General features: G+C 52.0%; 6 protein-coding genes across 6 annotated transcripts; 5 read left to right on the forward strand and 1 right to left on the reverse strand.

Moving 5' to 3' along the window:
* Window positions 1-3,076: 3,076 nt before the first annotated feature.
* Window positions 3,077-4,168, forward strand: ENH_00064830 (hypothetical protein, conserved; the record flags this gene model as incomplete). Its single annotated transcript, XM_013582211.1, has 1 exon — window positions 3,077-4,168. The coding sequence occupies one exon, from the start codon at window positions 3,077-3,079 to the stop codon at window positions 4,166-4,168; it is 1,092 nt and encodes a 363-aa protein (XP_013437665.1).
* Window positions 4,169-4,215: 47 nt separating this feature from the next.
* ENH_00064840 (hypothetical protein) lies at window positions 4,216-5,997 on the forward strand (the record flags this gene model as incomplete). The annotated part of the gene is made up of 1 exon (XM_013582212.1): window positions 4,216-5,997. One exon carries the CDS (start codon window positions 4,216-4,218, stop codon window positions 5,995-5,997), a length of 1,782 nt encoding a protein of 593 aa, XP_013437666.1.
* A 275-nt stretch (window positions 5,998-6,272) lies between these two features.
* ENH_00064850 (hypothetical protein) lies at window positions 6,273-8,354 on the forward strand (the record flags this gene model as incomplete). The annotated part of the gene is made up of 1 exon (XM_013582213.1): window positions 6,273-8,354. One exon carries the CDS (start codon window positions 6,273-6,275, stop codon window positions 8,352-8,354), a length of 2,082 nt encoding a protein of 693 aa, XP_013437667.1.
* Window positions 8,355-13,581: 5,227 nt separating this feature from the next.
* ENH_00064860 (hypothetical protein, conserved) lies at window positions 13,582-14,787 on the forward strand (the record flags this gene model as incomplete). Its single annotated transcript, XM_013582214.1, is given in 2 exon segments — window positions 13,582-14,577; window positions 14,581-14,787. Coding segments are annotated over 2 exon segments (1,203 nt in total).
* Window positions 14,788-14,960: 173 nt separating this feature from the next.
* On the forward strand, window positions 14,961-18,265 carry ENH_00064870 (PPR repeat-containing protein, putative; the record flags this gene model as incomplete). Its single annotated transcript, XM_013582215.1, has 7 exons — window positions 14,961-15,078; window positions 15,436-15,599; window positions 16,267-16,401; window positions 16,570-16,734; window positions 16,881-17,616; window positions 17,730-17,917; window positions 18,146-18,265. 7 exons carry the CDS (start codon window positions 14,961-14,963, stop codon window positions 18,263-18,265), a joined length of 1,626 nt encoding a protein of 541 aa, XP_013437669.1.
* Window positions 18,266-19,623: 1,358 nt separating this feature from the next.
* On the reverse strand, window positions 19,624-23,019 carry ENH_00064880 (hypothetical protein, conserved; the record flags this gene model as incomplete). The annotated part of the gene is made up of 1 exon (XM_013582216.1): window positions 19,624-23,019. One exon carries the CDS (start codon window positions 23,017-23,019, stop codon window positions 19,624-19,626), a length of 3,396 nt encoding a protein of 1,131 aa, XP_013437670.1.
* Between the last annotated feature and the right edge of the window lie 47 nt (window positions 23,020-23,066).

The raw sequence follows: 23,066 nt of genomic DNA on the forward strand, positions 1-23,066 counted from the left end.
TCTTTCTAGGAAATGGACTAGCGTAGGGAGCAGTTTATAGACCCTGCCCAAGGGACTGAGAGCACGTAGTCGCAGCTGCGGGCGCAGTGCACTACACTAGGTGTCTCGTTATTAGGCTGTATACTTAGTTGCTTATTTCTCACCTCACGTTTTTTGTCACTTCTGAGTAGTCCATATACAATTTTCTCGCTTTTTGATCTTCAGTTTTTATTATTCATTCATTTTCCGTTAACTTTTGCACGTTCCATTCCACTGCTAGTTTTGAAGCGTTTCGCACTTCATTTTACTGCTTAGATGTTATTCTTCTTTAGTCCCTTGATGTCCGATATTTTTCTTTAGATTCCACTTATTCACAAATTTGTGGTTGTGTTCGGTTATTCAAGCGTGCCCATGTTTTTGTGCAGCTGAATTCCTGTGTGTCGGACTCACCCTTTTGCCGTAGGGTCACTTTCCTCAATGTGGCAAAACGTCCATCGGTGTTTCCCAGTTCTTGTGATCCACTCTGTTTGTCCATAAGCATTCACTATTCCTCGTTTTCTAGGCACTGAAGCCTAGCAACAACACTTGAATGCCTTACTATATGGAGCAAACGAACAACTCCCACTTCGTAAATGATAAAATGTGTACATTCGAGGCGAATGAGAGTGCGCGGGACGCGGTTTAGGAAAATGTGAATCAGGCGGGTCAAAATTAGTGAGCAGTACAGAACAGAATCATTAAAGAAAGGAAACAACGAAAAACAAAAACTTGGAGAAGGCGGTAGTTGGAGGGCGGCAGGTCGACTTTAGTAAATACAAAGAAAGCAAAATGTAGCTTACGCTGTGAAGAGACTTAAGGTGCAGGCTTAGGCTAATTTCTGCAGCTTCCACTGGAGCTTCGGTCGCTCCCAAAGAGGCTCTAGCAGCTGTTAGGATTTGTCACGATGTCATAGGCGAACGAACCTTCGGGAACACAGGGCAGCTCCCCGCTGAATGGAATGTTGAAACGAGTGCCTCTCTTGTCCAGGAGGCCTTCAGTTTTGTACAAATTCCATGGGGGAAATTTGATGGCTTTAAGGTATAATTGTTAGCCTACAGAGGCTCCATCTGGCCCTATGTAAGTGTCTCAAGGGCATTTAGGGTAGAGCCGTCATTGAAGGCGTCACCGAGATAATCAGGTCAAGGAATGTCGCATACCATTTCGCCCATGCTCTCGCTAAGGCGGGTGTCGTCGCAATGACGCTCAAATTTTAAATGTTGTTTGGGGGGCGGTATATTGCAGCTTCTCAGCTGCAAACTCTCAAGGAGTAAAGAGCGGATATCGCTTAGCTTGGAATCCGCGTAGGATTTTTCCTGCGAGCTAGCGTGCACACTCTGGTGCTTTTACCCGGGAGCAGAGCTTCCGAAAAAGCTGAATGAAGACAGGGACAATGCGACGGACTAGGTGCGGACAGTCTCAGTATCAGACGCGGCAAGGGGCCTTGGGGGGACGACGGCCTCGAATGAAGCTATTTTAGTAATAAGCATTTGTACTGCATGCCAACTCATAGGTGGCTCCGATTTTCTCTCGCATGCCTACACTTGCTGAGAGTTTAAATTATCTCCTTGCGCCTTCAGGCATTCTGTCTGCACATGGCTAGTTTCTGTGAAGCACATGAAAAGGCACGTGGGGGAATGTGGTACTCAAGTACACCAAAGGCGGTGGAAACTGGAAACTAAACACAGATGCCAAAAACGAATCCCAAACTTTCGGCAGCGGATGCCTACATGAGCTGCTACGCCAACCATTCTAGTTTCATTGGTATGTGGTTCGTGCAATGTTGCACAAAAGCGCTACCCAGCTTTTCATACTGTAGAACACAGCGCACGGGCAAGCAAGGTGATACGAGCCTAACATTAGACAGATTCATGCAGTAAAGAAGTACAGCAATGAATATGCTGATAACGCCAGCTGGCGAGTCTTTGGTGCGTTTGACGGGGTGAACGTGTCAGTGCAAGCGCTCATGTGAGCATGAACTGTAGTACACTGTATTCTCTGCAGCGTCTACGATGCTGCACAGCCCACAACTCGGACGTTCTATGAAATATTCTCTACTACCGACGCATCGGTCGCGTAGCGTCTACAAATGTATTAGAAGACCGTTTGTCTGTGCTGGCCCGGTGAGGATGTGACGCGCACCTATGCCGGCGTTGTCGGTAGCCACAAACTTGGAGCATTCGCAGGCATTTCTAGTCTATACATGTTAATTTGTTAGTAAATTGCATTTGTATTTCACTAGGAAGAGGTTACAGGGCTCAATCCGCGTTTCATCCTCTTAACCGCCTATAGGTCATCAGTTAGACCTCAGGTGACTGTGGTCACCAGCAAGCCCCATTGTAGTGTACAGGGCCTATTGCTGCGACTACGCTGCTACCTGCCCCTCTAGCAGGGCCTACAAACGGCACCTAACGTAGGCCCATTTCCTGGAAACTGTAGCTTATTTTTATCGAAATACAACAATTCTTAAGTTTTTCAAAATCTGTCTGTTCGAATCGCCCCACTCTGGGAGCTCGCCTCCTAGGCCCTATGGAGAGGAGGCCTGTAGTGCTGAGACACTACAATGGGGCTGACTAGTGTCCTAGGGATGATAGCTAGCTAGCGACCTGCAAGGGGCCGCGACACTGGAGGGGGGCATGACCCCCCCAATACATGAAAAAAATAAGAAACGCCGTTAGTGAGTTCTAGTGAAAACGTGAATTGTGCGGAAATCGTGTGGAGACTGGGGCTGGCGATAGCGCCGGCACCAATGCGACCTTCCCCCCCTAGGGTCTAGGGGGTAAGCTCCGAGAAGGGAGCGAATCGAAGACAGAGAACACAGACACTTCTTCTTGAATTGTCGTTTTTCGACGGAATAAAGCTGTAGAGACCGAGAATGGGGCTAATCTAGGTGTAGGATCTAGACCTGTAGAGGGACAGGAAACAGCGTAGTCGCAGCAGTAGGCGCCGCGCACTACATTTGGGGGCTGTTCCGGGATTGAAATCTTTATTCTTTCCGGACTTGGGAGTATAATTATCTTGTTTTAATGCCACGCACCTAGAAATCTTTGCTCGGTAAGGGATGCACCTCCGCAACGGACGCGTCATCGGTCCCACACCACAGGAGACTCCAACAATGTCGGTCAACAAGTTGCCGAGCGGAACACCCGCCCACCACCGCCACGCGACTCCGAAACCCACCGTGGCAGAGCGGTCGCATGGGCATAAGGAGGCGCCCCCGCAGGAGACCCCTTTGCCCAACGTCTCGCCAGGGGACAGTCCCATCGTCACCTGGAACCAATTCCAGTCTGCAATGAGCGTGATTAGAACGGTGATAGGGGGAGCCGGAGCATCCGGGGCAACGACTCTTATACTACCTGAAGACGGCAGCACGATGAAGGCCTTTCTGAAGCGCATCGAGCGTCGGTACACCCAAATGGGATTGGAACCGCGCGAGTGGGGAGATGCACTCATAGACCACCTTGTGGGCCCGGCTCTAACTTATTTGATGTATCTACAGGAAACTATTGACCTAAGTGACTGGGCAACTGTACGGTGCAGGCTTTTGGAGCGGTTCGACAGAACAATGTCACAGAGTCAATTGTTAACGGAGTTGACAAAGGTTCGGTGGAACGGCGACCCAAAGGAATACACCGATCAGTTTGCGGCGGTGGCAGAACGGGGTTTGGGTCTACCCCCCGACGAAATCGCGGACTACTATTTTAGTGGACTACCGACAGATCTCCATCTCCTAATCACCAATAACGGACACGTGAAATACCAGTCGTGGGAGCAAGCGTCAATCGCCGCAGCGCGGATTCACGAGCCCAAGCACAGCGTGCCGGAACTCCGAGAAAGGATCAACCGGGCCATTAGCCAGGCCGCCCAAGCCAAGGGACTTAGTGGGCGCCAGGCAATTGAAAATCGTTCTGGGAGAACCCACGCTAACTGTTTTGAGTGTCAGGGACGCGGACACCCGGCACGTGCCTGCCCTAGCAAAGGGGAACGTACCAGACGTCCGGGGGATATCTGCAAGAAGTGCGGCGGTGTCGGACACTATGCTCGGGACTGTCCTACGTATGAACGAAGTCGGCCCGAGCAGGTGGACAAGGGCAGTAGAACTCCCACCCGTTCTAGCACTGAGAAGACGGAACGATCAAACTTGCGGGTCTAGGCGTGGGTGGAGACGAGCGTTCTAGGCCGCGTAGCCATGGCAAAGGGATGATGTGTCCGGTAGCGACAGGCCTTAATGCCATTCCAGTCTCCCAAGAGATGGGAAACCAACTCCTCCGCACTGCGAGAGGAGCCGATAAGAGTGACGAGCGAGCGGAAGGGACTCAGCCGCTTCCGGAAACGCGATGGGAGTCTGGGTCAGAGTCGACCCTGAGTGAAGAGACTCCGGACGCGACGATGAATAGCAGCAGGAAGTCTGCACAGGCGACAGAAGACAGAAATAGGTCAGACGCGACAGAGATTGTGCCACACTGGTGGAGGGAGACTTGCATGAAAGAGTCTTACGATCAAGGGGGAGCGTTGTGCTGTGCGGGTGCGACGGCGGTACTTCGCGTTGAGCTTGTAGGGAGTCCTTGCGAGGCCCTCTTGAACACTGGGGCTTCTAGAAGTTTCATTAGTCCTAAATTGGTCGAACGACTGCAGCTGAAAGTGCGGAGACTACCAAAGGAACATAGGTTCACCATAGCTACAGGTGCACTATTACGCATTGATCGGGTAGTGACGGGATTGACGTTGTGGTGTGGACATACACGTTTTTCCGGGGACTTTCTAGTGGGACCCGTTCCCTACGACTTAGTCTTGGGTTTGGATTGGCTGACGGAACACAAGGTGGCCTGGTACTTCCAGTCTGACAAACTCCGAACCTATGTGAATGGCCAGTGGTGCGAGCTACCAGTCGTTCGGACGGGTGAATCGACGCGGCAAAGCGATAGCTCCACCGTAGTCTACCCTCGGACTCCAGCAGAGCAAGCATACGAGATCTTGGCCAAACAAGTGGCGGGTATGTCAGCCGAGGAGGCAGCTGTATTCCTACGCCCGCCGCCAAAGAGGTACAAGTCCCGCGCGAAGACTAAGGCCAAGGCGCGGATAACGTCGCTCGTTCGTCAGGCGGTGAACGATACTAACGATCTCAAGGCTCCGTTGCACGGTTTGCATCTCATACTGGCTTTGCCCGAAGCCGATTCGGCAGTGCCCTTAAGACTCTCGGATAAATGGCAAGGCGCGCTTTGTTGCGCGTTGATAGGGAGTCAACCCACGTCCTCCGGCTGCAGTAGTCCTTTGGCTTCCACCGCCTCGGCGACAGCGGAGAGTGACGAGGAGTCTCCCTGGCCTATGGCAAAGCTCGAACACACCCTATTCGGCGAATGGATCAATTCAGATGAGGCGCAGGAAATTCCAAGTGAGGTTGCTCAGGTGCTGCACGAGTATCGGGCGGTTTTCCCCGATACCTTACCTAAAGGTTTACCTCCGAAGCGCCCTCATGATCATCATATTCTCCTGGCGCCTGGGAAACTTTCAGCGAGATCTGCAATATACCGTATGACCCCAGAGCAGCTCACTTTCCACAAACAGGAGATAGCCAAATTATCGGAATATGGTTGGATCGGACCTACCTACTCGCCTATTTGCTCACCTACGATCATGGTGGACAAGCGTGATGATGGCTCCGGGGAGCGGAAGATGCGGATGGTTGTCAATTATCAAGCCTTGAATGCGCTTACGATAGCCCCTGATTTTCCATTACCTCCCATTCAAACCATTCTGGAGCTGCTCGGAGGCGCCAAGTATTTCTCCACCTTGGACCTGGAAGCAGGATTCCATCAAATACATACGGCTAAGGAAGACCGGTGGAAGACGGCCTTCCGGTCCGTTCTCGGGCAATTCGAGTATCGCGTGATGCCCTTCGGTCTTAAGGGGGCTCCCGCTACGTTCCAGGCCAATATTAATGCCTATTTACAACCCCTATTGGGACAGGGCGTTATTGCGTAACTGGATGATGTACTATCTATAGCTCTGATCTCTCTGAGCACGTCTCTCTTCTGCGACAAGTCCTAAGTATTTTTCTTCGACATCAGTTTTACCCAAAATTCCGCAAATGCAAGTTTGCAAGGCAAACCATTACTTATTTGGGCTATACCGTATCTGCTACGGGGATCAAACCCGCAGAAGACAAAATCGAAGCCATCCGGCATTGGCCGGAGGTGCTGGAGAACGAAACGCAAGTGCGCCAGTTTCTCGGTACCATAAATTACTGTCGCATGTTCATGGGACCAGACTACGCCGACGTTGCTCGGCCGCTGGTTGATCTAACGCGTAAAGACGTCAGTTTCAAATGGACAGAGCTTCACACGCAAGCGGTGCGGCAGCTCAAACAGCGTTTAATAGACTTCACTACCTTACAGGTCCCCGACACGACGAAGCCCTTCGAGTTATACACAGATGCCTCTGGTTACGCAGTCGGAGCAGTTCTTGAACAAGACGGTAAACCCATCGGCTTCCTCAGTCAAGTCATGAACCCCACGCAGCAGAGATACTCGATCTACGATCAGGAACACTTGGCGTTGGTCACGGAGCTGGACAAGTGGGCGCACTTGCTCCGTGTCTCCAAGGTGACGGCTTTCACGGATCATCAAGCTCTAACCCATCTCCAACGACTCCAAGCATCGAAGCCTCTGCGCGGACGCACCGCCCGGTGGCTAGACTTCCTTGCAGAGTTCCCGGATTTGCACATCACGTATGTTCAGGGAGCGCGCAATCAAGTTGACGACGCCTTGTCTCGCCGTCCCGGCCTCTCTAACACCTGCTCGCACGACACACCATCGGCACCGCTGATGCTCGCAACAGGAGAAGCGAGCGCGGCTCCCAGCTCCCGCGGTCCGCCTCCCAACTATCGCGAGCTCGCCGGAATTCGCCCGCGCCGCCCTCGACGACACAGCACGCAGTCTGCGCCTTCCCCTGCGCCGCAGGAACCCAACCCAGAGCCGGAACCTCCTGCACTTACAACGAAGGCTCCCGCTGGTCCCCCGGACGCGCGCCATTGGCTGCAAGCGTACTCGAAGTGTCCTGTTTTTCGAGTTCCCTACGAAGACGCAGCAAACCAACCAGGAGAAGCTCTGCAGATCGAGTTCTGTCACCGCCAATCTACCTTTCGCTACGTAGAGCCTTACCTGCACATCCGCGTTCATGGACTGTGGCGCATCTGCGTCCCCCAGTTCCCTGAGTTCCTTACTCACGTTCTGCATTCGCATCACGACCATGTCACAGCCGGCCATCGAGGGCAGAAAAAGACCTTTGCAGCCCTCAGCAAGCTCTACTACTGGCCTGGAATGCGTGCCTATACCACCGCTTATGTTGAGTCATGCACCCACTGTCGCGCTTCAAAATCCCTTAACCAGAAGCCTGCAGGCCTTCTTCAACAGTTGCTCATCCCTTCTCGTCGATGGGCACACGTGAGCCTCGATTTCATCACAGATCTTCCCCTTACATCGACAGGGCACGACTCGATCCTTGTCATGGTCGATTGCCTCAGCAAGATGCCTCATCTCGTTCCTGCAAAGAAATCTTTCACAGCAGCAGACACCGTGGAGCTCCTCGCAGACCGCCTTATCCGCTACCATGGATTTCCAGAGGCGCTTATATCGGACCGAGACTCCCGCTTCCAGTCGGATCTTTGGAACCAACTCTGCCGCCGCTTTAACATCAAACGGTGCATGTTCTCGTCCTACCATCACCAAAGCGACGGCCAAACTGAACGGGTTAACCGCACACTGGAGCAGATGCTTCGTACCTATATCAAATCTGACGAACGCGAGTGGGAGCGTTTGCTTCCGGCCTTGGAACTTGCCTACAACACAACAAGTCATTCATCCACTGAGTTCTCTCCCTTCGAGGTCATGATTTTCGAGAACCCGTTGGCTGCTGCGGACCTTGATACCGTAGGCGCGTTAGCTCCTACGCTGACTCCTCCGATGACTATGCTTTTCCGGCAGCTCTGCGACAGAGCACAGAGTCACATCCTGAAGGCCAAATGGCAGCAGAAGTACTACGCAGACACAAAGCATCGAGCAGTGGAGTATGCGGTGGAAGACAAGGTCTGGCTCAGCAGCAGGCACCTACCGCCTTTCCACAGCTGCCCTAAGTTCGAGCCCCGTTACCGCGGGCCCTTCGAAGTCATCGAACGCATAGGAACTGTCGCTTACCGTCTCGCTGTGCCTCCCACCTATGAATGCCATAACGTTTTCCACGTTTCGCAGCTAGTTCGGTTCCCTCGGCAGCCGACGCCGCCTGGCCTCCTATGCACGATGCAGCAGGCAATCCCACAGAGGAATACGAAGTCGACTAAATAATGGACCAACACGGCTCGGGAGATGCAGCCCAGTACCTCGTGAAGTGGCGGGGAACCCCTGAAGATCAAGCCACATGGGAGCCAACTCACCACCTTACACGCTCCCCGGCTTTGCTTCGCACTTGGCGCCGCCGCCAACGAAGACGTCTTCAGGCTCGAAACAACGTTGGTCCTTCCGAGCCGTAGACGTATGGGTCCGTTACATTCCACCGCCTGCAGCAAGGGCACCCTTCAATGAGGAGGGGGGAGTGAGCGCTGCGCACCGCGTGCGCTCACGGCGTTAGCTTTAGAAGAGCACAGAGATTGAAAAGGCAAAAATAATGTGCTTTGGGGTAGGTCTCTTCAGTCCGGCAAGTGGGGAAGTTGTAGTGCACAGGCACTACAATGGGGCTTGCTGGTGACCTATAGAAGATGAGTAGCTGGTGACCTATGAGAGGTCAACACGCTGAACGAGGACAGGACCCTCTTACTAGGATCGAAGTAAGCCAACTTGTCGGCGAATTAGCATGTACACACTAGACGTGTCTTTGAATACCTGGAGATTGTGGCTGGTGATAGCGCCGGCACCGGTGCAGACCTCCTCCCCACAGGGCCAAGGAGCCGAGAACCCCGAGTGAGGGGGATTTTCAAGAGAACAGATTTTGAAAAAAATATAAGTAACTGTATTTCGTGATATTTGGACTACTGTTTCAAGGAAGTGCGCCCCACATCGATGGTTATCGTAGGCCCCTACTCGAGGGGGCAGGTTGCAGCGTAGTTGCAGCAGTGGGTGCTGTACACTACGTCACCAGCAAGCCCTATTGTAATCCCAGTGCACTACATATGTCGCCATCCACCCCGAAAAGAACTACTTTTCGGAACAATGCCGAAATGAGAGACTCAGTGCTTTTCATCCAAGGTTTGCTCGCATAAAATTGGGCCTGCAGGAACAACTAGAATTGCTCGAAAGTCGCAAACTGCTTAGAGCGGAATTGCAACTCGCGTCACGGGTTAATTTTATGCCCGAGCTACCACACGTGCCCACGTACTGCCGCTCTCCATCATTGACACAAGGATCTGCTTATGCCCAGAACCTTCGCACCTTCAAACAGCGACAAATAAAACTGCAAACACACGGCGTGAACTTGCACTCTCTGTCCACTGAAAATTCCAATGGAGGAAGCCATTTTACTCTCTCCACGGCCACTCAACCCAGTTCATACTGCCGTGGCTCTCATCGCTGCATCCATTGCAGCCGCATCCTTTGCAGAGGCAAAAGGGCGTTCCTAACATTATTTTGCCTCTCAAGCCCTGAGGCTGCAAAAGAAAAGAATGGCTCATGATTGGCTAAAACAGCTTCGGCACCTGCAAGCCTGCAATGGATTTTTTATTGACTAGATCAATCTACGGGCTCCACGATTACCCAAAGAAAAGGGCAACTCGATGCAAGCGTTGCATTGATCCCTCAGGAAAAACGTGAATTCCATCAATAGACCCACTAAGTCGGCTTTTATAACTTGCACAAAGTTTTTAAATATATGCAGACTGGATTGTTTAGGATCTGTGACTTGAATCCCTGTTGTCTGGAAGACCTACAGGTGGTGATTGAATATCTTTCTACGGCGTTTAATGAAGTGCATTACTGGCTTGAGGACTTGGCGCTTTCGGGCCGTTGAAACACACAATAGGAAGACAAAGGTGAATCCTAAAGTGTTAAGTTTTTTTTGAACTCAAGGGGAAGAATAGCAAAAGCTCATTCATCTTCCGATTGTGCCCCAGAGCAGCGGAATTCAATTCGGTTCCTGTTAAGCTCACAATAAGCATCACAACTCAGTGGTGCAGCAAGCGTAATATTGTAGTGCTACTCGTACCCGCACACACGATTTATCTACCCCTTAACTTATTTGTTTGTGTGCGTTCAACAATGTTCAAGCTTCCATAGATTCTTTCCCGACCTGCCCGTAATAAGCAACAGTTTATACTTTATAAAATCAAGGATATTCAGGCGGCATCGTGAAGCAAACATACATTAGGAAACATGTGAACCACATATGGAAACCTTTAGCCTTACAGCGACTTTTTGTGTATACACCATTATGGTTCGCGTTGGCTCCGGTGGCTGCCCCCGTGTGAGGCATCTCAAGGAATACTCCTACCCACTATAGGCGCAATCCTTTACTTGGTACAAAGCAAAAATGTGTTCTGGCGCCCTTTTTGCAATACGTCAGCTGTAAGTCGTAAATTCTCAATGCAGCTCAAAGACGGCCTTCATGGTAACTCGAAGAAATTACTTTGAACATAAAATTAGCTCCCGGGCCATCAAGCTTAGTGTGCGCTGTAACGAGGCTATGGGGTTGAGCCTAGCAAGACACAATGTAGCATGGCCACGTCCAGACGCCGAAATATCGGCTAGGGAGCAAGTAGACCTCAGTGGAAAATTTGAGACGTCTACTTTGCTAGAGAAGAAGTGAGCCATTTTGCTCAAAGATTCCAGGGAACAAAATGGCTCAATTCTTTTCTAGGGAGATAGACATCTTCAGCATCTGTGTGCTTTCCTTTTCTGAAGGGGAATAGCTTGCTTCCTCTCCAGCAGGTCTGGTTCGGTGTCTGCCTAGTTCAGTTATTATAGAATGCTTTCAAAGCTTTAAGGATCTGTTGCACATCAGCTGGTACCATATGCCAGCTCGGACTCACAAACGGCCCGATGTCCTGTGGCCTCGTGGACGTTCCCACGTCTCACCAGGAAAAATTCATCAAGTGGCTTTGATATGCTTTTAAAGTAAGGAAGTGGCGAAAAATAGCACTGCCGTCTTCGTCACGGAGCTACGCTGGCGCATCAGCGAAAGCATCCATCAATCAGGAGGCATCAAAAAAGCCTTTGATTCCATCAGTGCTTCAATAACGACGCAACGGAAACACTATGTAATCCTTGCAGTGTTGGATTTCTTTGTGACGCCCGTGTCGACCATGTGGGAGAGTATTGGTGCAGGATAGTGCTGAGATTTCGGTCGCATCGTCAGGCTTTAGCTAGATAACTTAGCCCCTGGACAAAGTGCTAGCTCCGCTTTTCCTTGGCGCTGTAAGAGCACCAAAGCCCTTTTTTCGTGTAGTGCAATGAGATGAATAACCGACAGCAATGTCACCAAGCATGTGCTCACGTTACCTGGTGAGCAGCTATGATTAGCTCTCCTCTGCCACCTTATATACCTTTCCTTCTAACAATGATGAAGCAATATACTCCTTGGCATGGCCTAAATTCTATGTTGCGCCTCCGCTCCTTAACGTTGCCGCATCGGATGCAGCGGACTAAGAAGATGCGGTGTTCACCTCAGGGCCTAAACTGGCGCAGAAAAGAGGAACTAATCCACCCTCATAAAGATGAAAGACAAACGCGCCATCTGATCTTTTGGGAAGTTGGCAGCTACGATCATTGCGGTGGGGCCTAGTGAGGATAAAAAATCAACGGTGCGCCGCTCGCCTCAGCATCAGGCAGCAGAGCCTCTTTAAAGCCATGTGAGAAGATGAAATAAAACAGTGAACAAGACGAAGAATGTAAAAGCAATAAATTGGCCTCTCGAGTGCTTTTGCAGCTAAGCGTTTTAGACTCTAATCTGGTAACACAGCACTGCGAAATTCGCCTTTTTCCCAAGCGTCTGCACTGCATGTGCTGCAGGGCCTTTAGCACTATAGTGAAACTCTTTCATACCCCCTTCTACTCTTTCCTGTAGCGAAATTCCAGTCTATACAATGCTGGGCCTTGATGCGGTTGTGTAGCACCATTGGTTTTCAGTTAGGCATGGCCCTCAACCGGCAGTACCAAGAATCTAATCCTGCTGAACCGAGCAGGATTCTCGCCCAGAAAAGGCAATGTAATTCTCTCTTTATTCTGAACCGTCAGCCACTGTTAAAATGAAACACTCGTATTGTGTCCCTTCAATCAACGTTGATACGCATTATGCACGTTACATTTTCTGCTGAACACCTATAATATATGCTCCAGAGACACTATGAGCGCACAGCCATTTCCAGTTGTTGGGACCAAGCTGCGATAAGAAATTATAAAACTGTAGTACAGAATAGAACGCACCCAGTTTAAAGATATTTTCACTGAGTGTAGCCAAGACAGTGCTGCATCCCCTGATTCCCTTATTCTCCTTAGGTTGCCGTCAGCGGTTATCTATTGGGCGCCAGCCTTCCCGCTTCCTCAAGATAGTCCTTCGTGTTCCAGCGGAGTACTGTGAAGGCTTGCAGTGAAGTGCGAATGGTGCCTTGAGGACAAACAGGTGAGCCAGTGCGCGATACCAACCGTACAGGCAGTGTGGATGGTAGAGGAAGGGCCGCCACCAAGAGAAGCCATGAGGCATAAATGTTCAAATTGAATATCCACGCAATAGTGTGAAGCAGAACAGGAATAGTACGGAACTGCTTTCCAACCTACAGCTAGGACAACAAGCCCACAACAGATGTACAAAGCTATTTGAAACCAAGCGGGAAGACGTGGCTAGTGAGCAAAAATTGGCATTATGCGCAATTTATGAGAGCATAAAATATTTATTTTGTCGAATCTGATGCTTTAGAGACAATGCATCTACGAAATTGCTGACGTTCGAGGCTAATTCAACCGCACGTAGCACTCACAGCCAGTCTCGGGGCGGAGCCGACTGCTGTCTTTGCACGGGAGACCGCACCGATAGCAGCCCAGTATGGACGTAGGCGACAATAACGCAAACAGAAGACCGTGTTGAGCGTTTAATTTGTAGAAATTAACGCAACCAGGAGCTATGTCTGCGAGGGTGGAGAGACGGAAGCGGAGGGCCTTGACTCATGCGCGCCCCCCACTACACGTCCCCCTAGTAGAGAAAGAGCTGGGCCTCGCGTAGAAGGCAACACATGCGGTTTAGTTTCTATTTGATAAAGGCGCTTCTTCCTCTCCCCTAGCCCCTTGTGTGTTTTCTAGAGCTGGCGCAAGCAACGCGGGAGGCCAGAGGGAAGAACCGACTGGCGGCGATCGTGGCCCTCCCAGGTGAGTCTTTGCGTGTCCCGCGTAAGTGGGCCTAAGCCTGTAGAAGCTAAAACGCATTATTTTCGGATTTCTCTGGGGCATTCATAGTCTCTTTTTGAGGTCTGGACAGTCCCCTTTTCAGGGACACCCTTCCCCGCGCACCCCCCTTCCCAAGGCCCACGTATATGAACATTAGCAAGGGAAAGACACTTGTCAGCCTACCTGGCCTGCCTCTTTTCCTCTCCTGATGTCGGCAGCCGCCTGTTCCTCCAACGGCAAATGTGGTGTAAGTGAGGAAGTGTTTCGGGGCACGAGGGTACCGCAGCTTGCTGCAGCAGCAGTGCCTGTGCGGTCACGAAACATGGGGCCGGCCTCCCTTACCTCTGCAGCAGATTTCGGAAAAGGGTCTCACCCAGTAAGCTGTCTCTCCCTGCTGAGTAGGCCTCCAGAACCCGCAGTGGAGCAGGCAGCAGCGGAGAAGGCTGCTAGCGAGCGTAGCAGCTCCACCACAACTGCAGCAGAGGGCCCTCTTTCTGCTGATGCTTGCAACTCGACCTCATCAGACTCCGCATTCTTACCTACCGACCAGGAGCATGATCTGCTCCGCTTGTCACTGGCCTTCACAGCCGCACGCGGCAGCCCATCAAAAGCAGAGTTTCCACGTGGGGCTGCTTTGTCTCCTTCCTCATCCGGGGCTGGGAAGGCACCTGACATGGCGGCACTCACGGCCCAGCTAAAGTGCCTTGATATGCAAAGTGGCTGTGGGTCTGCATCCCGGGAGCATAAGGATCTGAAGTCGATCAATGTTCCTCTACAGCTACAGCCCCCTCTTACTTCTCCCCAGTCGAATCGCCAGAAGGAATCCAGTGTGGCGTCCGTGGAGGCAAGTGCCTGGGCCCAGACGCCGGTCAAAGAAGAAGACCTAGTGGCCTCCCGAGCACCTGACGAATCCCGCCCGCCGCAAGAAGTCCCCCGAAGTAGAAATAAGTCATGCGCTTCTACTCCAGCGGGCGGGGCTGGCAAATCTCGTGCGGGAGACACAGAAGACCAGGTCTACCGACTGGGTTTGCTGCTTCGCCAGCTTGGAAGACTGGGAAGAGTGCGGTCGTGTTGGGAAATATGGCAGGAGATGATGAACACCGAAGGCAAGCCCCTCATCGAGGCCCCACGTGCCTCTCAGGCGTGTGTGCTTTGCCTGTTTCTAACGTCTCATAGCATTGCATTTGTCTTAGAATGGCTTGTCTAGTCTACATGTCTGCTTTGCGCCGTAGGTCTGAAACCTAACGCTGTTTCCTACGGTTGTATCTTCGATGCCCTTGTAACAAATGGGGCTCTGGACTTGGCCTTGAAGCTGCTCGCAGACATGAAAGCTTCCAACCAGCCTGTCCGGCCCAACACGGTCATGTACTCCACCCTCATAAAGGGATGTGCACAGACGAAACAGGCAGGTTGACCGCCTAAACGCCTCACCGCGACCTGTTAGCATTCCCAACCATTTTCTGACGAGCCAGCATACGGTTAGCTTGGAGGCAGGCAGATAGAGTGAAGCAGTCATGCTACATGCAGGAGATGTTATCCTTCTTGTTGTATATTCAGCTAGATCAAGCCCTGAGTCTATTTGAAGAGATGGCCGCACAGGGGGTCGAAATAAACACTGTTACCTACAACTCCCTCCTCGATGTCTGTGCTCGAGTGGGGGCAATGGACCGCGCGGCTTCACTGCTGGATGACATGCTGCAGAAGGGTAAGCGTCGGCTTGAAGATATGACTTCCCGTTGGATGCGCATTTCAGCAAACGCTGTAAAAACAAATGTTTACGGGTGTTCCCACTAATGCCATGGGGCTTCTCAAACTGAAACAGACTAAGGAGGCAGCGGCATTACGCAGTAATTGAGGCGGCGGCATTACTGCGTACTTAGGCGGAAGTCTCGGCTTTACTGCATCAAATTCCTGTGCAGACCTACATACTTGCATGCGTACTACTCACGATGCCATGATGGATGCATGCATGCATCTGCGTTCATTTGTACATGAATTAGAAATGCTGCATTTCAAGGCCCAGGGTAGCACCGTTTGTTTTTGTTTGTATGGTGCATTTTAGGCGTTCAGCCAGACTTGATAACATTTAGCACCATCATAAAGGGATACTGCGCCCACGGGCAGATGGACAAAGGCCTCCTCTTGCTCAAGGCAATGAAGCAGAAAAACATAAACCCAGATGGTGTCCTGTATAACTCGCTCCTCGATGGATGCGTGCGCTCTGGTGTACGTTACAGCTGGCCTCTTTCTACTTCCTGCGCGAGTAGTCTTACAATGAGAATTTCATACCCTGCCGCCTCCCTGTTCTTGACGTTTGAGTCCTGACACAGTGGATCTAGCTCCGCTAAGGGTCTTAACAGCGAGCAAGAGTGATTGGTTGTGTGTATGGTTTTGACGTGCCTGGCTGCAGCGATCTTCCCTCTGCCTAGAGCTGTGGCAAGAAATGCAAGCGCAGCGCATAAAGCCTTCAAATTTCACATTAAGTATCTTAATTAAACTGCATGGTCGCATGCGCCAGCTGCCCGTCGCATTTGAACTGGTCAAGCAGCTCCCCAAGATGTACGACTTCAGAATTAACGCCCATGTGTATACTTGTCTAATGGCCGCATGCATAGAGAACAGACAGGTTCGTTTCCAGCACTTTTCAGGATCTTGGATATGCCTGCTTAAGGTATTCTGACGTGCTTCTCAGCTGCTCACGTACATTTGCCCACATGTTTGCCGCTAGGCAGCTCTCGGGCTACTTCACTGTCAAGGGCTTGCCTACATGCCTGATAAGCGGGATGCCTTCCTATAGTATGGCATATGTCGTCGTGTGGCTGCACTTCGCCCACGTTGTTAAGTGCATGTTAACACTGAATCTACTTCTGTTGCTGCCTGCGGCGCCTTTCAGTACAGGGCGGCTTACAACGTCTTGCAGATTATGCGCCGAGAAGGGGTAGCAGCTGACAGTAAGACTGTGAGCACCATTGTTTTCGGTTGCCTCAAGGGGAGAATGCATGCCCAGGCAGTCGAGGTTGTATTAAATGTAAGTCATGTTTTTGCGTTGTCGGATGCTTCCCTTCCTTCTGTGTGGTCGCTGTCCCGTTTGCACTTCTGGACTTCTCTCCGTGCTCAGCCCCGCTTGAGGACGCCCTAGTAGTGCAATTATTTTGAGTACACGCCCTCCATCTGCTGCATGTGTGGAACTATTCAGGCCCTCGAGACTCTGCGTGATGCGAACTCCCGAGGTCCAGGCCGCCACCCACCCCGTGGCCGTCATGCAAACGTGGGGACGAATCGTAAACAAGACCTCCCGGCGATCGACGAGAAGACCGTTCGTCTTCTGGTGTACCATCTGAGAGAGCAGCATATGCATCACGTGAGATAACTGAAAAGCTGCTTGGGGTGCAGTGTTCATTTTCCCTTCTCATTTTGATTACGTGCGTTGACAGAACTTCCGCAGACTGCGTTGGTAGACCTTCAGCAAACGTTACACGCTCGGAAGTGCTTGCGTTGTGTTCACAGGAGTGTACTTTGGTTCTGGACACAGCGGTGAGCGTTGGCCTCATGAATCGCGCCACAGCTCAGTCTCTACTGTCAGGTGAAGGAGCCTCCGGTCGCAGGAATCCCGTGATCTCGTCCGCTGCCCCCAATGGAGCGTTCGCTCCACCGCAGCCTCTCAGCCGCCAACAGCACGTGTTAGCCAACTCTCCGCCAGTAGGCGCGTGTCTCACAGGGATTCGCGGAGGTCAGCAGCAAACAAACTCGCACTGGAACGAGGCACGGGGAGTCCGCCGTCTTCCTTCTGGACGTCAAGGGGGTCCCGCTCACCGTAGCAGCCAAGGCGGGGCAAAGGAAGGACAGCCGTTCCCCGCTGAGAGCTATCTGAGATTTAGCACAACTCAAGAGAACACGATCGGCTCCGTACAACCATGGTACATCGATCCGCCGCCCTCCCAGACCCTTTCCCCAGATCCAGTGAGGCCTCAGGCGGTGAGCACGCTGCATTCAGGGGCTGAAGGCAAACAACGGCCCCTCACTTCGCACCTGCAAGACCCGCTGCAGTTCCATACTGCTGGGCTTTTGGGAGATCTGCCAATGCAGCACCTTCTTCACCTGCCGATCAACGGAAGCATTCTAACCGGAGGGAATGCAGGGGACTTGGCCACTTCCATAGCTCCCAGTGGCCAAACGCTAACTCTGGGGGCTTCACCTTACTTGACTGAGGAGGGCATTTCAACGCAAGGGGCTAAATTGCACTGTAGGTGCCGACTTTTGCCGCGTAGAAGGCTTCCTGGTAACGAAACGGGATTGATTTTTCCATTTGCTGGACCATTTTCCCGTGCGTCTGCTTCTGTGTGGTTGGCTTCGCAGCTTCTCTCTCCGTGGATTTGTATGGACCCGGGAAGGTCAGCGAGTCTAGCTGTATTTGGGGCGCGCCGGCTCCCGGGGATACAACACCGTCAGCAACGGGCTGCGGCCTCCTTGCAATGCCATCGGCCGTGGCCTGCCCACCGCCTCACGCGGTGGAGGTACCCAGCAATAGTAACGCTCTTCTTGGGGTAGGTCATGTGCAGCACGTCCTTCTTGCAGGGCATGGGACTAGGCGGTTGCCTATCGAACGTGCCAGGGATAAGATAACAGGGGCGGAAACACTAAAACTGCATTAGTGATGGGCCGATACTTCCGAGTCGCCTGAGGCCGATGCGTAGAAGGGGGTTTCCTCCCGTTAGGCTTATTCGACTTAATGTACACTTTTGAGAGAATAGTGTCTTGTTCCTCTTTTCCAGGCGGGAGGTCCATTTTTCAATGAAGATTACCACCTTTCGGAATTGCCCCTCTCGTCGCCTGGTTTCCCTTGTGAGGGCTCGCTACAGCCCTCTTGCACTACGGCTCCTTTGTTTCAGTAAGGCCTGGCGTGCAACTGTCGTAGTTCTGTTCCCTCTCCACACTGCTTGTTTCTGGGAGATTGCAGCAACACTCTACAGTGTTTAAGCCCTTCGGCGTGTCCGGTGGCTTCGCGCTCGACCTGTTATTCAAGGAAGCTCGGAGAAGTCTGCGAGAGAGGCTCGCCGTTTTAATAAAATGGTACTCGTTCGCCTTTTCCCCGGAAATGATGCACCAGTGGGCTGACTGAGGGGGCAGAGGGAAGCTTTTTTGTTAATGTTCCCCTGACGCTCACTGCAGAAGTTGGAAGAACCTCTGCAGGGCGTCGGCCAGCATCCGGCCAGTCTCCTACGTGCACGTAAATCGACTTCCACGTATCATCTCCATGTCTCTTCCGCGCGCTCTATTGCCACTGTGCCGCCTACAAGTCTTCATCGCTTCAGTCAAAGACAGAAGGTGGAGGAGTTTTTTGCTGCACTCAGAATCCCGTCGATGTAGGCCTATCGGCCTGGCCACCATCAAAGGGATGGTGCCGGCCAGCGGAGCGAACAAATAGGTGTCGCAACCAACAGAGCGCATCTGCAGTGTGAAAATTCATGCTGGACGAGACCAGTACACTTGCACCAATTCTACTCAGATTTCGCATGCAATCGTATCGTTCCAACGTCCCACTACTTGGCTAGCGCCCTGAATGCATTAGAAACGCAAAACTCAGGGTGCATGCTGTAACCGCTGCCAACGTAGTCATACTACACAGAGGTGGGCGTGCCACGGCAGTAGTGTTCCTGTTCGTAAGGCGCTCGCAGTATCCACAGACAGACAATGAGCTGGTTTCGCGTTTCATATTGACTCCTAGGCGGAGGTCAACCGTCACGCGATATACTTGGTAGCAATTGGGAGCGGAAGCTTGTGGTACTTCTGTGCCCTGACTAACATATTTGACAACACTTATAACCCGTGAACATTGCTTGGCATTTAGCAGCGTGGAGTTCCCGTAGTCACGAGTCTAGTTGGGCTAACGACAGCAAGGAGGCAAATCCCAGTGCTCGTACGTATTCACACGCTAACGTAGAAATGCAGAGAAACACTGCAGCAAGCCTAAAACTAACCGCGGTGTTACTTAGCATCGCGCATCATAGCGAGCTCCCCCGATATGAGCACGTTCAGACAAACGTCTTTTCGTAACCGAAAAGGCCATCTACAGAAAAACATTCGTCGTGAGCGCTATGCCTGGCAGTGGCGCACTTCGTAATCGCACGCGGCGTGGTGCGTGTATACGACTAGAAGCGCGAAGCTGCTGCACGGGCTGCTGGCTCAGATTTGGGACAAAAATGGACTTGCGGGCCTCTGTCTCCAGCAAAAACGCTTGGCCTGTTCGCAATCAAAATCCCCAAAAGAAACCGGCTACAGTGCTGGCGATGCCGCCGTCAGTCTCTTCATCGTCACTGGATGAGTCATTACTCTGGTCGTCCGCCCCGTCCACAGTCGAAAGTTTCAACGGCGGCACATCACTGTCTTTGGAGGCTTCTACCGGACTCTCAGTGCCTACAATTAGCTCGAGTAAAGATGGACGAGGGGCGCTGGACGTCGTCGGCTGTGAGGTATCCTTGGAAGCGTCAGGAGAAGTTCTTTCACTATTTCCAAACAGACTGAATCCCCACCCACCGCTTGTAGTCGGTGCTGCAGTAGTTTCGTTGGCATCTGCTTCGTTGGCAGCACTCTCTGCCTCGGAATGCGGGATGGACCTCTCGTCTGACGAAGCGTCCTTCTTTCTCGTCTTCTTTTTTTTCTTAGTGCTTTTCGTCTCTTCCCTAGGAGACTTCTCACGCTTTGATTCGCTCTGACTGTCGGCGGCAGCTCCAGAGATCTTCGATTTCTTCTCTTTCTGTCTTTTGTCCCCTACTGGAGTTTCACTCAGTTTGTCAAGTTCACCCTCTGGCCGTTTTCCTGGTTCTTCCTTGCGCGACGTAGCAAAGTTCCCCTCCTCTGTATCCTTCCGCTCACGGTTAGGAACTTCCTTTTTCTCCTCGCTGGTCTCGCTAGCAGCCGCTGCTGGTGGATCTGGTCGGTCAGCCTTCGGCGCAGGAGGCGGTAGCCCTGGCTTTCGTTTTGTCAAGCTCATAGTCCTTTTTGGAACTTTGCCAGCGACAGCAGCCGACTCCTCAGCTGCTCGCACCATCTTCTGCCGAGGAGAGGCTTGAGAAGCCGAGCTCCCCTTCTTAAGAGCCTCTAACTCCCTCTGCAGCTTCTCAAGCTCTTTCTTCAGGCCGACGCTGTCCTTAATTGCGTCCATCTTCTCCTTTTGTAGCGTTTCCAGCTTAGCTCTTAGCGCCTCCACTTCTTGGGTCTTTTCCTTTATTATTTTGTCCTTTTCAAGAGACTCTTTTCTAACCTCTTCTAACTGTGCAGTTTTCGCCTTGAGGTCCTCTTCCCGCTTCCTTAACTCAGCAGCGATATCGGCGGAAACAGGACCACCAGCCTTCAACTTGGCGATTTCAGCTTTCTGTTCCTCTATCAGAAGGCACTTCTGCTCAATTTGCCTCTGGAACTCAGCAAGACGCATTTTGGCCTCCTCTGAATCCACTGAAAGGCCAGAGGACCCCGCAGCAGGACCCTCCTCATCCAAATGCCTATTCGAAGTTCCTCCTCCAGCTGCGTCATGATCTGGACGCTGGAACGCGCTTTCCTGTGGCCTGTCAACCTCCACTTCACCTTCCCTCCTCTTGCCACCACGAGGAGACTCTGTAGAGGGAGCGCGAAGCTCAGACAGCTCACTCCTAAGCGCTTCGTTTTCCGCTGTCGCCTTCTGCAGCCTTCTGTGCAGAAGATCTAATCTCGCCTGAAGCTTCTGTTCCCCAGGACTCTTGCTATCTTGTCCTCCACCCCCGAACCAAGACAACAGACCAGCGGGTTCGGCTTCGCTGTGCTGAGTTGGTGGTCTTGTTGCAATCTCGAGCTCCTCCTTAGTCTCCTGATAAAGTTGCTCAAGCTTTTCTAGCCTTTCCTTGGTAGCTTCCTCCTCTTCCTCTAGGTTCGCGATCCGCACCTTCTGCGCTTTGTATGCCTTGTACAGTTTATCCCTCTGCGTTTTAAGTCCTTCGTACTTCTTAGCCCAGTCACTCTGAGGGTGAGCATCCAGCAAAGCCGAAGTGCTCTGAGTAGTGAGACCCGTCTCGACTGTTGAGCCGTGGTCGATGTCATCAGTTTCTTCTGGTGCAACACCCGAAGCAGGAAGAGCCGCGGCAGAAGCAGATTTCAGCACAATGCTTTTCCCTTCCATAGCCTTAGCAACAGGCATCCCGCCATTATCCTTGCCTACTTCCGAAGGATCCATATTGCGAGTCTCATGCTTGGCTTGGAACGACTCGAGTCTCCGGCGAAGGGAATGCTGTTCCCTCTCCATCTCAACAAGGGCATTGCATTTTATCACAAGATTCCGGATCCGCCGCTTCGCCTTATGTAACCGTTCTGTTAGGTCCGCCACAAGTTCTTCGGCAGAAGACAGTTCAGCCCCGGAGTCCCCGTCTTCTGTTTCTGCGTCCGACTTGGACAGAACTTCCTCAGTCAGAAGATTTGCTTTATCAGGAATATCCTCGAGATGCATTGCTCCTAAGGCGCCTGAATCGTGTTGCTTAGTGTCTTCAGGACGCTTGTTGGCCGCCTCAGTATCCACAAGGCTCGTCGGGGGCCTCGCTTCTCCTCCACCTTTAAGTGCTTCTGAGCCTTCATGTCCGCCATTCGCTTCTGTATTTGAGCTTGTATGCGCTTTAGTTGGCATTGCAAACTCCGCGGGCTTCGACTTGAGTGGTGGCGTCCCCTTAGGCTTCGTGCTGGGGACCCCCTTGGCAGCTGATGACCGCAAGGTGCGAAGCTCCGCCTCCAATGCAGCAATTCTTTCCTTTAAAGCATTTCTTTCTCTGCGCAGTGTCTCCGCTTCCTCCACATCGAGGCCTCCTTCTTTGCCGGAATCACCCTTCATGATCTGTGTGTCAGCCTCCTGCTCGGTCCCAGTGGCTTTTTCCTGAGCCCTTAGAGCCCTGAGCTGACCTCGTAGTGTCTCAACTTCCTTTTGAAGGGCATTTTGAAGATTCTTTAACTCATCGGCAGCAGCTAACTGTTCTCGTAAAGATGCTATTTCCTTCTCAAGCTTCTCCTTTAATTCTGTTGTCAGCTCTGCCCCACTGCCTTCGTGCTCTATCATCGGATATGCTCGGGTAGAAGGAACTTTGGTTTCCTCCGTGGACTTAAACATAGATAAAGCCCCTTTCTTGGGAGACGTGATATTTCTCGCTGAATAGTCTATTTGAGATTGTGACGACGGCCCTGTCATCTCTGGTTTGCCATCTTCCACAGTGGCCTCTTTACCTGCACAAGAGCGTATTCTTTTCGGTGGTGAGGCCTTCTCGGCAGCATATGTTTCTTTGTCTTCTCCTTCTACAGCGTCCGGATCTCTATGCCTAAGCGACAGTGCTTCTCTACCATTCATTTTTTCAGGTGTGTGGTCGCCCTTCTGCCCAGCTGCGACTTTGTCTCTTGGCCGCTTTCCTGGTTCTTCCTTGTGCGACGTGGCAGAGTCCCCCTCCTCTGTATCCTTCCGCTCACGGTTAGGAACTTCCTTTTTCTCCTCGCTGGTCTCGCTAGCAGCCGCTGCTGGTGGATCTGGTCGGTCAGCCGTCGGCGCAGGAGGCGGTAGCCCTGGCTTTCGTTTTGTCAAGCTCATAGTCCTTTTTGGAGCTTTACCATCGACAGCAGCCGACTCCTCAGCTGCTCGCACCATCTTCTGCCGAGGAGAGGCTTGAGAAGCCGAGCTCCCCTTCTTAAGAG

This window comes from Eimeria necatrix, genomic scaffold, assembly GCF_000499385.1.
Source record: "Eimeria necatrix Houghton genomic scaffold, Enh_scaff596, whole genome shotgun sequence".
Classification (NCBI taxonomy): domain Eukaryota; phylum Apicomplexa; class Conoidasida; order Eucoccidiorida; family Eimeriidae; genus Eimeria; species Eimeria necatrix.